This window comes from Eleutherodactylus coqui, chromosome 2 (assembly GCF_035609145.1).
Source record: "Eleutherodactylus coqui strain aEleCoq1 chromosome 2, aEleCoq1.hap1, whole genome shotgun sequence".
NCBI lineage: Eukaryota > Metazoa > Chordata > Amphibia > Anura > Eleutherodactylidae > Eleutherodactylus > Eleutherodactylus coqui.
Window position 1 is genome coordinate 201,484,542 of NC_089838.1, and position 16,619 is coordinate 201,501,160.

The window sequence follows — 16,619 nt, forward strand, 5'->3', positions numbered from 1 at the left end:
AACCCCCTGCTCCATGCAGGATCACTAAATCATCCCAGACAGATGTCTGTCCAGCCTTTGCTTGAACACTTCCATTGAAGGAACTCACCACGCCCCATGGTAACCTGTTCCACTCATTGATCACCCTCACTGTCAGAAAGTTTTTTCTAATATCTAATTTGTTTCTCCTCCCTTTCAGTTTTATCCCATTGCTTCTAGTCTTTCCTTGTGCAAATGAGAATAGGGCTGATCCCTCTGCACTGTGACAGCCCTTCAGATATTTGTAGACAGCTATTAAGTCTCCTCTCAGCCTTCTTTCTTGCCGGCTGCTCACAATCTTGGTAACTCTTAACTTTCTCTAGTTTGTCTATGTCTTTTTTAAAGTGGGGTGCCCAGAACTGGACACAGTATTTCAGAAGAGATCTAATTAAGGAAGAGTAGAGGGGAATAATTATCTCACATGATCTACACTCTATGATTCTCTTAATACATCCCAGAATTGTGTTTGCCTTTTTGGCTGCTGCATCACATTGTTGACTCATGTTCAGACTATGATCTATTAGTATACCCAAGTCTTTTCACATGTGCTGCTGCTTAGCCCAATTCCTTGGACATTTTTGTCCTTAAGAACATCCAGCCATTGGATTCTTCCTATCCTCTTTCTGAGTTCACTAAAAACTGCTTTTCTGAAAAATCCAACCTTGAGGTCTGAGTTCTCAGGCCTTCCTCTCCTTTTTATCCAAAATTCAAAGATAGCATGATCACTGCCTCCTAAGGTCCCTTTGTTGGATCCATTACGTTTACCTGAGAGAGATTCCCAACAAATTTCTGCATAGTTAAAATCTCCCATAATCACTATGTCATGCTTTTTTGAGAGCTTGGTCATCTGATGTAGAAAGAGTTCATCCATATCTTCTGCTTGTCCGGGTGGCCTATAGTAAATGCCTACAATGGTGTCCTTTCTGTTCTCTCCTTGTATTCTTACCCAAACAGTTTCTACAGAACTCCCATGCTCTGAAGCTTGAATCTCTGTGGAGATTAATGTTTTCCTAACATACAACGCAATACCTTCTCCCCTTTTTTTAGGTCTGTTTCTTATAAATAAGTTGTATCCTTCAAGCCTTGTCTTCCAATCATGTGCATCATTCCACCAAGTTTCTGTGATGCCTATGACATCATATTTCTCTTCCTGTGTTAGGAGTTCCAATTCTCCTTCTTTGTTTCCCAAGCTCTGTGCATTTGTGTAGAAACATTTTAGTTTGTGATCGATGTCTCTTGCTCCTCTACTTTCCTTTTGAAATTTTTGTCTTTGTTCTTTCTTTCCACTTCTAATAACAAGGTTTTTAATTGTATTAATTAGCTGCGTATTTTTACCTGGCCTTTCACTTCCCTTCCCATATTGTTCTAGTTTAAAACTCTCCTAATGAGTGAAGCAAGGCACCCACCAAATATATGCTTACCGGTTTTTTGTAAGGTGCAACCCATCTCTAGCAAGCAGTCCATCATATAAGTAATTCACTCCATGGTAGAAATCCAAATCTTTGCAGAACTTTGTGAATGAAAAGGGAGCTTAGAGTGAGGTGGCTACAAATAAAGTTAATAAATTAGTAAATAAGTAATAAATGATAAAGAGAGGGAAAAAAAAAATTAGACCTCATGTTTACGGGCATACCGGTGAAACGCTGCGGGTGCCTCTGCAGAGTTTTAGGCCTCCTTCCCAGTAACGGATTTACGCCGCGTAAATCCGCGGCAAAAGTCCGCTGCGTTGCCCCCTGCTATTAGGTTCTATTGAACCTAATAGCACAATGCACACGATGCGTAATTCCACCGCGGAATTACGCACCGTGAAATCTCCCGTTCTCACCCGCAGCATGTTCTATTTGCTGCAGGTGTATGCGCTGACGGCTTCCATTGCAGTCAATGGAAGCCGTCCGTTCACGCTATCTCCCGCTGCAACCAGCGGAAGATAGCGTGAAAAAACGCTTCCCCGCCTACCGCCGCGCGTCATATGACGCGGCCGGCGCGTCACGTGACACGGCCGGTCACGTCATGTGACGCGGTAGGCGTGTCACATGACGCGACGGCGGTGGGCGGGGAAGCGTCTTCACGCTATCTTCCGCTGGTAAGTATGGGGTCTCTGGGGGGCGCTGTGACGGGCTTCACTGCGGAATATTACGCGGCGGAGCCCGTCACGCTCGTGGGAAGGAGGCCTTACCGGTCTTTGTTATGCCATCAGAGACCACGTATGGGCAGCGAGTGTACTGCGCATGCCCATGTATCTCACACACCTGGTCAAGACAAGTGTGACTCTGTCTTTTTTTTTAAATTCTCTGCTCTGTTTCTTAGCAAGGTTGCTTATGAATCGCCACCCTACACAATGTATTGTGTATGGACTGTGTTGCATACCGTTCCAATACAAAAGTTAGGACTCACGCTGTGTTGTACAGCAAGAAATAGAGTATGCTGCAATATATTTCTCGCGTGTATCTACACGCAGTGTCTACATGCTCATTTGCATGAATCAATGAAAGTCCATTGACTTTCATTGACTCTATTCATGGCATATCACGCGGCCGCGCATCGCATGCGTAATACGCTCTGAAAAAACTCCCGTGGACATGAGGCCTTACAGATGATATTGGATAGTACTATATTTTGGATCCACTTCTGATTTTGGTGCACAAAATACTGCCGTGTTAATGGTCCTTATGAAAAAAATATACATAAAGTGTTAAGGCCCATTTACACGCAAAAACAATCGATTGAAAGATTAACAGTTTTAGCAGTAGTTTGCATAAACTGCTAATGGACACTAATGTCCATTATCAGTTTATTACCTTCATTTGCGTGTAAATGAGCCTCCAGCAGCTGTTTGCAATTCCCAGCATGTGGTCTGGACTTTGCACTTGGCTGCATGGGCTACTACGGCTGTCAGCTGAATACAATGCGGTCCCTGCTATCTCTCTCCGGCTGAATGATGGATTTTATGCTCACCTAAAAATCATCGTTCAGCCGAAGAGTGAAAGATAAAAGCACTTACACGCAATGATCATTACGCAAAAGCCATCATTTGGACCAATGTTTTTTTAAAGAAACGTTTATTGGGTATTCTCATACAATATAAAACAAATATGCAAAGGAAGAGACATCAGCAGTATTTTGTGAATTTCAATAATCAAAACTGTCAAGTTCCTTCGGTCCTTTCTAGCTACATGTACCCTTTTATTAGTTTATTCCCCCCACCCCCTTTCCCAAACAACAGAACCCTAGATTTCCAACCTGGGGAATTGTAATAACTAAAACATAAAAACAGAAGTCCATCATCACCACCATCATCACAGCAAGCAGTCAGTATCGTTGCGCATAATAAGAAGTAGGAAAGGAGAAACCTCCCAATTTTCCCCTGGCCAAGAAATCAACCAGATATGCCTGATGCCGTATTAGGGCAGTCAACCCACCGACCCCATATCCTAGCAAATTTGGCAGGGCAACCTCGGGCCATATATGTTAATTTATATAGAGGGATGACTCATTTACTGGGTGTTTCCAGTTAAGCAATATAACTTTTTTTTAGCATAAAAGAACAACAACTGACATAGAGTGCATGCTGCTGTATCAACCAGAATGTCTTCCACAAGGCCAAAGAGACAAATTTTAGGATGCAGGATGCACGGGGCCTTTAGGTGCATCTCCATAAACTTGAGGACATCCTTCCAATAGGTCTGCAAAACATGGCATTCCCAAAACATATACATAATTGTGCCCGCACTCACCAAGCATCTTGGGCAATCTGCATTGGGAATTAGGCCCATGGTACACAAGCAAGTGGGAGTATAGTAAATTCTATGCAAAAACTTGACTTGGATTAACCTGTCCCTTGCACTGATCAAGGGCGGTCCTGAGCTGGCCAAAAGGCCGCCTCGGTCATCAGAGTTTAGGTCTGTTATGTCCAAGCCCCACTTTTTAAAAGCCCCATCTCTCAGCGAAGCAAAACCCCTTGTCAGTTGTCTATAGAAACAGGAGAGAGGCTTTAGAATATTGGCCATCTGTGCCAGCTCTTCTAGTCGGGTCAGTGCGAGGGGCATACTCAGGCCTCCAAACTGGGCTCCGAGGGCATGACAGAGCTGGAGATATCTAAAGAGGGAGTTATTAGGAAGGCCCGATCGTATTTGTAGTTGTGAGAAGATACTAAGAACACAATTCTCCACCACATCCAAGAGGGTAGTTATCGCATGGCGTCTGCAGAAGATAAAGTCTGCCATTTCTTGCAAGGGTGGGAGGTTAGGGTTTCTCCACAGGGTAGTATGAGGGTACCATTTTGCTGCTTCATCCTGTATCAAGTGGAGGGTTATACTCCAAACCTTAAGGGTCACCCACTTAGCTGTAGGTGTATTTATGCATGAAGTCGAGCCCCTTAGCAATAATCCTCTCAAACTTTGTTCAGAATTTACTATTCTGCCCTCAAAGCCCCACCACTGTGTTATAGAGGATAGCCACCACCCTGTGCATACTAGCTGACTAGCCAGGTAGTAGTAGTAGAAATGGGGGATGGCCAGTCCCCCTCCCTCCATGGGCAGTCATAGAGTTTCTAGTTTAATTCTCAGGGTGGATCCTCACCACAGTATATAGAGGAGTATCTTTTGGAGAAAGATCAGAATAGGCGTATTCTGGAATATATATAGAAATTTGGGTAGTAGCTTTATTTTGATTAGGTTTATACGACCTACTAGCGTCAGTGGGAGTGAAGCCTATTGGTTTGCCATAACTCCTGCCCATTCCAAAAGTGGGGCAAGGTTGTCTGCATAGAAATGGTCAGCAGACTTTCGCATCACTATCCCAAGGTAAGCAACCCTGTCTGTCTACCACAGAGGGGCAGGGATGGCCAGAGAGGTCGCAGGTGCATCAACTGCCAGCAGCCCAGTTTTATCCCAATTGACCTTGACTCCAGTGTACATTCCAAATGTATCAAAAATAGAAAGTAGTGCTGCCAAGGAGGATTCTGGGTCTTGCAAAAATAAGAGAGTATCATCCGCGTACAGCTCCACCCGTTCTTCTTATGCTCTCAGTCGGAACCCCATGACCCCAGTTGACGCTCTAATTTGGATCGCCAGTGGTTCGATTGCAATCGCAAATAGGGCTGGGGACAGGGGACAGTGCTGACGCATTCCTCTAGCCAGGGAGAACTGCTTAGATATATAGGTATTTGTGCGTATCCAAGCCACTGGGAGATAGTACAAAGCTTGGATCCATTTAATGAAGCTCACCCCAAAACCGAACTGAGTCACCACCTCCCACAGATATCTCCACTCCACTGAATCAAAGGCCTTAGCTTGGTCAATGAAATGAAGACCAAAGTACGCTTCCCCTGGTTGGAGTGTGACAATGCAAGGTTAGTCAAAAGCCATCTAACATTCATGGTCACACTCTTGCCCGGGCTGAATTCCGATTGATCAGCGTGTATGATATGGCTAAGGGCCCTATTAATGCGTATTTCTAGTATTTTTGCTAGAATTTTTTATACTGTTGTTAAGGAGGGAGATGGGACGGTATGAGCTACAGTCACCTGGGTCCTTCTCAGGTTTGGGAATTAAAACTATCAGGACCTCATGCATGGTTGCCGGCAAGATTCCCTCCCAACGGATGTAATTGTATAACTCGAGGAGTTTCAGGGCTATGAATTCCATGTTTCTTTTGTACCACTCTATAGGGAGTCCATTTGGGCCCTGGGATTTTCTGTTTGGGAAGGATTGGATAGCCTCTATTACCTCCTCTAGCTTCAAATTCCCATCTAGCATAGTCACGCTACTCTGGGGTAACATCGGGAATACAATAGTGTTGGGGTAAACATTTAGGTCTTCCCCGGGGCAATTGAGTTTAGATGTATACAGAGGGGTGTAGAGGTTAGTAAATGTATTGTTGCTCAGGGTTAAATGTAAGCTCAGGGTCAGTGACCATTGCTCCAAATACATCCCGGACAGCCACAATTGGAGGTATGATATTATCTTCACTAGCTAGATAAGCTAATAGTCGACTGGTTTTGTCCCCCAATTGAACGAATTTTGAGCGATAATCGTTGTATGTAAATGGGGCTTAACCCATAGGTGTTAACATTCATTCATTGCTTTATTTCTTTTAAACATACAGAACCTTGTGAATGAAGAGGGAGCTTGGGCTGAGGTGGCTACAGAGAGCAATCCCAAAATCCTTAGCACCCTGCTGTGGGACTGGCTAGAACAGTTGTCGGTGAGTCACTTATTGAGTTGAGACTAAACATGGACTTTTGCCAGTAGAAGGTTACAACGGCAATGCCCCCAATATGAAAGTTTGATTTACATCTGTGCTTCTGTTGTTTTCTTAGTTGAGAGTAATATAAGTAATATGACACCAACCTAATTGTATGCTTGCAGTCAACTTTCATTATTCCTTTCCACTAACTTTTTAAAAGCTTTTTATCTGGGGGAGCCTAGGTAGAAATAATTCCCAAGCTCATTTTATATAGCAAAATTCTAAGGGAATCTTTCCAAACAGGTGGAATTGTTCAACAACACGTAGTGAAATTTGCCATTGTGCAGAAAATTCGGCATCAAAATCCATTTGACCTTTTGCACGGAACAGAATTATTCCGCAGGATGCAGCGAGATTTGCTGCTGTAGAAATGTGCACCAAAATGTGCCTGTCCAAATGTGGATTTAGATCGGGAATTCCTGGCAGAATTATGCCATTTTTAATTCCGCATCAAAATTCACAAATTTAGGCCTCATGTCCACGGGGAAAATCAGATCCGCTGCAGATTCTACATGTAGAATCTGCAGCGGGTCCCTCCTGCCCCGCGGACATGAGCGCTGAAAATAGCAATTTAAAAGCATTTACCTATCCGTAGCGGCCGGCGAAGCTCTGCTCTTCCTCACAGCCGGATCTTCATTTTCGGCCGGCGGATGAATTCCTGACGCCGGCGGCACGTCGCCGGCACGTCATCGACGTGCCGCGCGCATGCGCCGGGCACATCCGCCGAGCCGAAGCAAGGGAGATGCGGCCGTGAGGAAGAGCAGAGCTTCGCGGCCCGCTGCGGGTGAGTAAATGCTTTAAATTCCTATTTTAGGTCTCCCGCGGATCCGGACGGCTTCCATAGGCTTCAATAGAAGCCCGCGGGAGCCGTCCCCGCGGGAGACCCGCATGAAAATGGAGCATGGTCCAGATTTTTTCATGCTCCATTTTTTTTAAAATCGCTTTTATTGACGATCCGCGGGTATTTATCTACCCGCGGGTGGTCAATGCATCCCTATGGGGTGCGGATCCGCGCGCGGGAGATCCGCTGCGGATTTTAAATCTCATTTTGCCCATGGACATGAGCCCTAAACGTACAGATTTTGGTGCAGAATTTTCCACAGGACCGCAAATTCCGCGGGATGCAATTCTATACCATATGAAAGGTCCCTGAGAGCGCTGTCACATGTGCAGTTTTCTATTCAGGTTTACTGATGCGGAGTAGATTCAAAAAGAGTAGCTTCAAAAAAGAAGAGAAGTTGTATCTGTACTTTAGGCTGTTTTCACATGGCCGAGAAAAATTGCACAAAATGTGTGTGTTGCAAGACACACAAATCCCATACAATTATTAACCCCATTCTTTTGATCGTACACATGAGTTATTTTTTTCCCCGCATCGCTAGGTAAATCGCGGTACGCCCTTTCTTTGGCCTCGCATCTCCCATTGTTTTCAATGGGGCCGATGGCAGCATTACATCATGTGCTACAGTAGATGTACATGGTGCGTTGCGATGCAAGGTTTCCCTATTGAAAACAACGGAGGACACTTGGCGATCCTCCACTGGTTTTGATATAAAAACGCCTCGCATCTGCCGGGGAATGGCATTTTGGTGAGTGCAATATCAGGCCGTGAATCACGTCCCGATATCGCACTAACAGGTGTGAAGTTAGCCTCCTACTTTCTTTCATTTTATGAGCCACACCAGATTTGGCTTCAAAAACTGCAAGAAAAAAGCTAAACAGAACCTTCATGTATGACAGCAGCCTTATCGCTCAAAATTCGCTGAAACTGAGTCTTTTGAGCGATAATCGTTGCGTGTAAATGCTACCATTGTTGACTTTTCGGCCGAACGATAATTTTTAGTTGAGCTTCAGGCTGCATCCACACAGGCTACAAAATCTCGCTACAAAACATCGCTTATGTGAAAGAACCAATTAGAAACCACGGGCTTCACATAAAGCATTTTCTTCTTAGACTTACATGACAAATTATCTATATCAAGACAGGCGTTTTCTACACCAGTCTGGAGTGCTGGAGTAAAATGTACTTAATTTATTATGGGCATATCTGGCTGCCCTGTGCGATAGTCTGACAAATCTACACCAGCTTGTGGCTGGCATAGATTTGCAATACAATTAATCCCAATTTTTGCTATAAATTATAGTAAATTAAATGAGTCGCGGGAGGCTACGCCCCTCCAATAAGCCCCACCTGTTTTTCAAAAATTGGCAGAGATGGGGTAGAATTTTAAAAAGTTGCCATTTTTGGCACAAAAAGCCACATGCACCAAAATTGCAAGTTTTGACACCACAATTCTGGCGCAAGTGGGATAATAAGTATCCCCTATGCATGTATGCCATACTATTTTATTGGTTCTGCGTTTGCTTTCTAGGAACCTGTACTAAGCCAGGCTGATGTGAATGTATTTTGCGATGGGGAGTGGAGACAAAATCTGAAGAAACTCAGTAGGGTAAGACCATGTTTTACGCACCCAACGTTACATGGGGGATTGGATGACACATGTAGCTCATACAACAGCCTGAGAGACTTTTTCATGGAGTTTATTCTAAATTAAAGTGTCCATCCAGTTGTTTTTTCAAAATGTCTTTTTATTGACTTTTATTTTTTTTAAAGTAACAATGAGTGTAAAAATAACAGCGTTACATTATATAAAAGCTATGGACATCTCATAAGCATATATATATATATATATATATATATATATATAGACAGTAACAGAAAAAAATAGTAAAGCTTGTGACAAGAGAGTACTTATGCGTGTTTATTTCAATTGTTCTGAAATTTTAGTCTTCAGGATATAATATAAAGATAAAAGTATTCTTATACCAATTTTAATATCTTGGAAGGGTCATCATTAACATCTTAACATTTAACACCTAATTGTGGACTTAAAAACCTTCAACCCTCATCTAGACATGGGTATAATTGAAATTAGGGGTAATGATGTAACAAAAATCAAATGATTCAAAAGTAGAGATGAGCGAGTATACTCGCTAAGGCTAACTACTTGAGCGAGTAGTGACTTAGCCAAGTATCCTCCGGCTCGTCTGTAAAGATTCAGGCGCCGGCGGTGGGCGGGGATCGGCGGGGGAGAGCGGGCAGGAACGGAGGGGAGATCTCTCTCTCCCTCTCTCCACCCCGCTCCGCCCTGCTCACCGCGGCAACTCACCTGTCACCCGCGATCTTGTGTGTAGGCGATCTTGGTTATTGGGATGAGCAGGGATATTTAAAGCCATGTATAGCTCCATGCCTTAATTTAAGATGCGATTCTCTCCACTTTTCACTAGCAATGACTTTCCTCACCGAAGCCCACTCCTCAAGTATTTTGTCACTAATTTCAGGGTCTTCCAATTCTCGTGTCCATTTTTAAAGAGGGAGGGGTAACCTTTATCTGCATGGTTTTTCCTGATGTGGAAATATAAGGTGAAGATTGAGTATCTCTTAGGAGGGGGGTTTATGAAGAAGTCTAATGGGTCAGTAGCCTGCTCTTTGGTTACATCAGTTAACCTATTTTTCAAAAATCCCCGAAGAGAAAGTGAGATGAAGGGATAACATAGAGCATAAAGTTCTGTTAAAGAAATGTACCTAATTTCTTTGAAATGTAGTAGTTGTGACACCTTTTAAATTTTTTTTATGGCACCACAGTGCAAAGACCCTGCAGTTTTAAGACAAAATTCCTTCCCAGGACCAGAGGGAATGGGGGTATATAAATTCAAGTTGTTCTACTCTGATCTTCCCATTCAAAATGGCCTACACAATCTTTAGATGACCTAATCCCCACAGTGCAATGATAGTGTTAGATTACTGATGCACTATTACTGTTTTCTCATTGGCCAGAGCTACTCACATGATCAACAATAGGCAATAAGAGAGCGGTGCACAGAGGTAGTTAAAAAATGCAGTGGTCATCTTGGACAGTCACAAATGGAACCTGAAAGCAGCAAATCAAAGGGGCAGCAAAAAAAAAATAACTGCAGGTAGTAGAATCCCTTCCCCTATCTGTAACAGGACAGAATTTTGTCAGCAAATCAGAGGGTCACTTTACAGGACCTAGACTCATCAGCTATCATGTGGTTGTTGCAAATGTACGATCAAGTGGTCAGCCTTCGTCTCTCCACAACTATCGTAAGATGAAAAGTAAAGTGACAATTGGAAACATTTTGAATACAAAGTCTAGGGATGGATGTCTGACTGCCTTGTGGAAGCCACAAAAATAACTAGCTTCTGTGTCGGAGCCTCAAGCACAGAAGTATAGTGATACCACTGCAATAAACTTTTCAGGTATGACTCCTGTCCCACCATTATTATCCTGGTGACACCTCTCAGATCAACCCAGGTTTAATCTTATGCTAATACTGTGGTCTGGGTGCCCAGACCTTGTGATATCACTGATTTTCGTAAACTGTTCCAAATTGTAGTGACCATAGCAGACTGTAGTCTCTATACAGTAGTGTGGGGCAAATAGTAGTACCAGTGCAGTAATATCTCCTCTGTGGAATTCTCCATACTTTGGTGTTCACCTCACAGAATTGCCCATAAAATTGTGCCAGCCACATGGCCATGACCTATAAGGGATTGTGTCATCAGGTTCATATTCCCTGAACTATGGGCAGTATGAACCTGGGACAGGGATGCCTATTGTCCCCTTGGAGATTTTTTAATTCTGAAATTCTGCAGCTTTTCAGAATAAAGACACTTTTAAGACTAACTCAGAGTCAAGAGGGGGTGTGTGTGTATATGGTGAGAGATGTCCGCCTGCATACAGCAGGAGGGTAAAGGCTGACGTGGGCCCACCCCCTTTACAAAGAACTCAGCTTTGGGTCAAACTTCAAATTCTGCATTTCAGAATAAAACATAGGGACAACCAGCAGACACAATCCCTTTAAGGTAATCACATAGGAGTGTCCACAATGAGACTACTTATACAGCAATGCCCACACAAATGTACCAGACCTAGTGTTCCTATAATGGAACTAAGTTCTCTCCTCTGTGGTTCTGAACTAATCTATATATTGAGTAGCAAATACAAGGCATTTCCAGAACCATTCTGTACACTTGAGAACCAGTAATGAAGAATTATGTCTACCTGAAGCAATCTGTGTTTGATCTTTACAATTAGGGCAGATAAGTGGCATTTTGGTAAAAGTGATGATTCTAGGACTGCCTCACTGAAAGTAGGAGTGTGGTCTAGAAAGAGTCCATAGATCCTGAACTATACTGTGTCTACCTTGGATGTAATTGATGCTCTGTTATACTAGTTTTTAAAGTTACCGAAACAAATTTTTTTAAACTTGGTTATATTTTACAGTGCCAGGCGGAGACTCTCTGCTGTCTTCTGCAGTGTATTAGCAAACTACCTTCACTGCCAGTTGCTTTGGAAGAGCTGGTTATATTGAGACTCGTCAAATCACTAACAAAAGTGAGTTTCCAATGTATCTTAAGAAGGGTTCTTAAGATTTTAAAAGTTTCTCTAACAGTGCATCTGCAGTATTTTACGGTGTAAGACATATGTATTAACCCCTCAATGCCAGGGGTAATTTGGGACTTAATGACTAAGCACTGCAGTTCTCTGGTTTAGAAAAAAAATATATAAATAGTCTAACCTCGCCACTTTTCATAGGAGGAACTCATTCTTACTCCACCTGTCATTTTATATTCTTTGTTGCAAAACTGAAAAGCTGTGGATAGGTTGATTCATTTTGCACTAGTTTTCTTATATGTTTGACTATCTTACAATATGTTTGTCTGTCTTTTACAGAACCCACAAGATACATCCCATTTGTCCACTACTGTTGTAGCCCAACTGCACTTCATTGTACATGAGATAAGAGCTCATGGTGTCACTTCCCGCTTGCAGCACAGAACTGCAGACTCAACACAACGCAGGCAACTGAATGAAGAGATAAAAGAGGGAAATATCAGATAAGGAATGCATGAAAGGCTACATTCTGCTTTGAAGAGAAACTCAACATTATACATAGGGAATTACTTGAAGGGGCTTTCTCCTAAAGACAACCCATTTTCAAATGTAAGGCAGCACTGTAATTGGTTGTGTGTGTTTTCTTTTTTAAATCCCTGCAATCAGGGGAAATAAATCCTTACATGGCAACCACTCAGGCACGGCCAGGTCCGTTCAGGTTCATAGAGAGTGGTTCAGTCTTCATGAGGAAAAACTTTTAGGTTTTCCACCTTGAGGGGTAGATATGTGTACTTATTACATGAATAACAGACTGATTATGTGGACATTTTTAATAGGTAGCCTATTATATAGTCACTTTAGTTTTAAGATCTTAAATGTTACGATAAATTCATAAAACAAGTTAGAACAGAAAAGTAAAAACTTAAGGGCTATGGACACTTTAGCATTTTTTTTATAGTTTGTTTACTAAATGCAAAGTTAAGGATTGGTCTTTATTAAAAATGTCCTTCCATGTTGTTGTTCTAGAGTCTGTCCTTTACCTATGTCTCTGTATTGCCACTGCACATGGTTGTGTCAGCTCTCTCCCTTCCTGCTCTCTGTGTTGGAAATAGCAGCAGTAAGGGGTGGACTGATTGAAGGGACTGAAGCGCTCTTATGATCTGAGCATGATTGCATTCGTACTGAATTATGTATTATTTATAGTGGCAGTTCTGAGTACTACAGGCTTCTCTCATTCACTTCAAAGGGACAAGCCTGTAGTACCCAATAGCCCCTTAAATCAGCAGATCGGTGTGGATCTTGACAAGCGGACCTCCACCAATGAGATATTGATGGCATATCTTGAGGATAAGCCAACTATTTTTAAAGTCTGGTTAACCACTTTAAGGCTAAAAATAGTTAGGCAACTAAGGGGTTAAAATGGACTTAAAGTGACTGAGTTATGCACCAAATATATTTACATGAGACATAAATTCAAAATGTGCAATAAAAAAGTGCCATTTTCAGCATTGTTTCCCCAATTTTAGTGTGACTGTTAAATTGTAACAATCATTAATTATAAATTCATAGTAAAACTCTATGCAAATGTTCATAAATGGTAAAATAGAAAATAGACCAGATGAAAGAATTAGCATGTATGTTGCATGACCATAGTTGCCCGAAATTTCATTTCAATAATCTATTTCAGGTCTTAAGCTTCTGTTATAAAATGCTATATGTAAGATAGAATGGTAAGTTATTAGTTAGCTCGTCTTCCCCTCCTTGTGTACAATGTCACCATACTATTCTTTCTTGCACTGACGATTAATAACATCCCTGATAAGAGATGGAGGGGTAAATGCAGGTTGTTCTGAAATACAAAGAGCATTCTGAAGGGTCTGTCGTTGTGTGTCTTGAAGAAGTGGTTTCTCATAATAGACCCTTATCCAGGGGGTTCCTGTCATGAGGAAGAGTTATGACAATGTAAGACTTCCATTCACTTTACCATAAAAAGAATAGAAATGTGCAGAATTACAATACTTGCAGTAAAACCCGTTGTGCGAGAAAATATAACGGTCTCTAGAAAAATGTTGTTGATCATTTCTTTAATTTTTCACAAAACATTGAAATACACAATGCAGAAGCATTTGCAAGATGCTAGAGACATTGACCCAGTTTCTAAAGTTTTTTTTTATCTATGGTTTTAGAATTTTTTTCTATGGTTTTATATATTTTGGCTTTTAGGCTATATTTACACATAGCAAAAACTGTGCTATAGATTTTGCCGTGGATCTTAAAATCTGCACCAAAATTCACATCAAAATGTGCATGTAACACATAGATTTTGACATGTATTTTGATACAGATTTCTGCCTTAGATTTTCAATCTGGATTTCACCTCTTCAAACGAGGGTGTGAAATCCGCATCAAAATCTGCACTGAAATTCCCCCCAAAAAATCATATCAAAAATCTTACATGTGGATTGGTACATGGGTTTTTTTCAGAAGTGATTTTAACCAATAAGCCCTTCACTTTTATATATAATAAGAATGATAGAAAATGCAGATTTACTGAAGATATAAGAGGTGCTCTTTAGATGATTTCCTTTTCCGAGTACCAATGTTTTATTCTTGGGATTATAAGTGGTGCTGACACTTAAAATATCTAAGAATTAGGTACAGTTGTTTCAACTATGTTTTACCTTTCTCTACATGCTGTCCCACTCTCACAAGCAGTTCGGCCCCAACACGGTGGTTGATTACATCAGTGGCTTTCTTTCTCCCAGCCCCAAGGTCATTGAGGATTTCAGCAATAGGTCTAGCTCGGATTAACTCCACCGTACCTAGAGATATATATGTAATCAAACCAGTAAATTTGTCATATCCTATCAAATTAGTCTACAATCTAAATAATGTCTACTGTACTGTTCTCCTAGAGAAAATAAAGCGAAAAATATAGAAAATGAGATTTGTGTTGTTGCAGTGTTTATCTCAGAAGATTACCTAAACTAATACAATGTAACAAATTCTCAAGTGTAGGAAGAGGACCGGGTCTGGAACATTGAAGAATCTGTATGTAAACAATGTTTTGGGTTACTGGCAGCTAGCAAAGATCTTGAAAGTAGTGAGGAATTAAAATAGAAATGAAAATAGCAGAGCAGCAAAGGACTAAAACAGAATTGGGTGAGCCTATTAAGTTTTGTTCACCTCAGCAGGGAGGCCAGTGATTGGCTGCAGTGTTCACGTTTGTGCGGTCTGGTGATGTCACCCGGCCAGAAGGCCAGATGACATTCAGTGAACCTGTCACGTGGGTTTCCAATGTAGAAGCCCCAGGAAGCTTTACGGAACGTTTCTGATGATGTTCCTGATGGGGCTGCTATTGGCTGCAGCGGTCATGTGGGTAAACTACCCACATGACAGTGGTGTGACAGAATAAACAAAGGATCGGAGCTCATGGCAGGGAAGCAGCGGGGAGGTGATTTTTATTTTTTTTTAATAATATACTACATGCAGAACTGAGCTTTAACCCCTTAACGACTGCCCCATCGGGAAACTACGTCCTGCCTAAAGTGGGCTTTAATCCTAGAGGACGTAGTTTTATGCATCCTCTTTGGATTAAAGCCCTGCAGGCTCTGGACGTGACAGCTCCATGCTGTCGGTGGCGCAGGTAGCCGACAGCATGGAGCTGTCATCCCGGGCTGCAGGCAGTCCCCCCCGGCATTGCGATCTGCGCTATCCAATGGAGTAAATAAAAGTGCGTAAAATGTCAGATAGTCAGTTGCCCTGATGGATCGGATCCAACAGGGCAGCTGAAAATACTCACCCGGCTTGTCCGCGGTGTCCCCCGGAGATCTGGTCCTCCCGGACCCGCTGCCGGCCTTCTGCGCATGCGCGCCAGACGATGACATCACGCGCACGCGCAGAAGCCCGAGAGCCCCCGGCAAATTTAAAATCTCCTGGCTCCTGAAGGTAGCCGGGAACCAGGAGGTGTTAGCGGGGACTGCTGTGAGTGGTCTCCGTGCCCGCGATCGCCACTATCCATTGGATAGCGGCGATTGCGAAAAAGTTAAAAAAAAGTTTAAAAATAGTAAAGTTTCACCTCCCCTCATGGATCCGATCCATGAGGGGAGGTGAAAATACTCACCCCCCCGGTCCTGAGCGGTGTCCCAATGTCCCGGGACCTGAAGTTCCCATCTGCGCATGCGCGCCCGATGATTGCGCGTGCACAGAGCGGCTCGAGCCCTGGGAAATTTTAAATCCCTCTGCTCCAGGCTGCCATGTGTAGCCAGGAGCAGAGGGATGTCACTGGGGACATGATCACTGTTATCCAATGGATGAAAGTGATCATGTAAAGTAAGAAAAAAGTGTAAAAAGTAAAAAAAAAAAAGTTTAAAAAAGTTTTAAAAAAGTTAAAAAAGCTTGCGTTTCATCTCCCCCCCACGGATCATATCCATGAGGGAGGATGAAATGACGTACCTGAGGCCCGCGGATTTATCCGTGGACCTTACCCCAGCTTCTGCACACGTGCCTGTCGCCAAAATGGCAGGCGCATGCGCAAAAGCTGTGGTAATTTAAAGTCTCCCTGCTCCTGGCTACAAAACTTAGCTGAGAGCCTGGAGATTTCACAGAGAGCCGCGGTGAGCAGTTCCTGATCACGTGTTCGCCGTTATCCAATGGGTAATGGCGATCACGTAAAAGTAAAAGAAAGGTGAAGGTTCATCTCCCCTCACCGATGCGAACGGTGAGATGAGATGAAACTTTTTACCGGAGGCCTCCGTATTTGCACACGACGCGATCCTCCTCCGTGAACTTTCCCGGATTCTGCACATGCGACCGCCGGCAAAACACCGGACACATGCGCAGGAGTCGGGGAGCCCAGGAAACTTAAAATCTCCTTACTCCCAGCGAGCAATAGTCGCCGAGAGCCTGGAGCAGTGACGGGTGACCTCGTTGAGC

The 16,619-nt window shown here is 42.8% G+C and overlaps 2 protein-coding genes across 2 annotated transcripts in view; one reads left to right on the forward strand and one right to left on the reverse strand.

The window, feature by feature from the left end:
- Positions 1–12,191, forward strand: part of LOC136610057 (protein tyrosine phosphatase domain-containing protein 1-like) — a 31,556-nt gene extending 19,365 nt beyond the window's left edge. The window contains exons 9-12 of the mRNA XM_066589324.1: positions 6,124–6,222; positions 8,637–8,714; positions 11,574–11,684; positions 12,024–12,191. Of these exons, the coding sequence (XP_066445421.1) occupies positions 6,124–6,222; positions 8,637–8,714; positions 11,574–11,684; positions 12,024–12,191 (456 nt within the window). The remainder of the gene's footprint in view (positions 1–6,123; positions 6,223–8,636; positions 8,715–11,573; positions 11,685–12,023) is intronic.
- Positions 8,833–16,619, reverse strand: part of TYMP (thymidine phosphorylase) — a 28,080-nt gene continuing 20,293 nt past the window's right edge. The window contains exons 10-11 of the mRNA XM_066592216.1: positions 14,366–14,506; positions 8,833–13,620 (exon numbers count right to left, since the gene is read on the reverse strand). Coding sequence (XP_066448313.1) covers positions 13,466–13,620; positions 14,366–14,506 — 296 coding nt within the window. The 3' untranslated portion in view covers positions 8,833–13,465. The remainder of the gene's footprint in view (positions 13,621–14,365; positions 14,507–16,619) is intronic.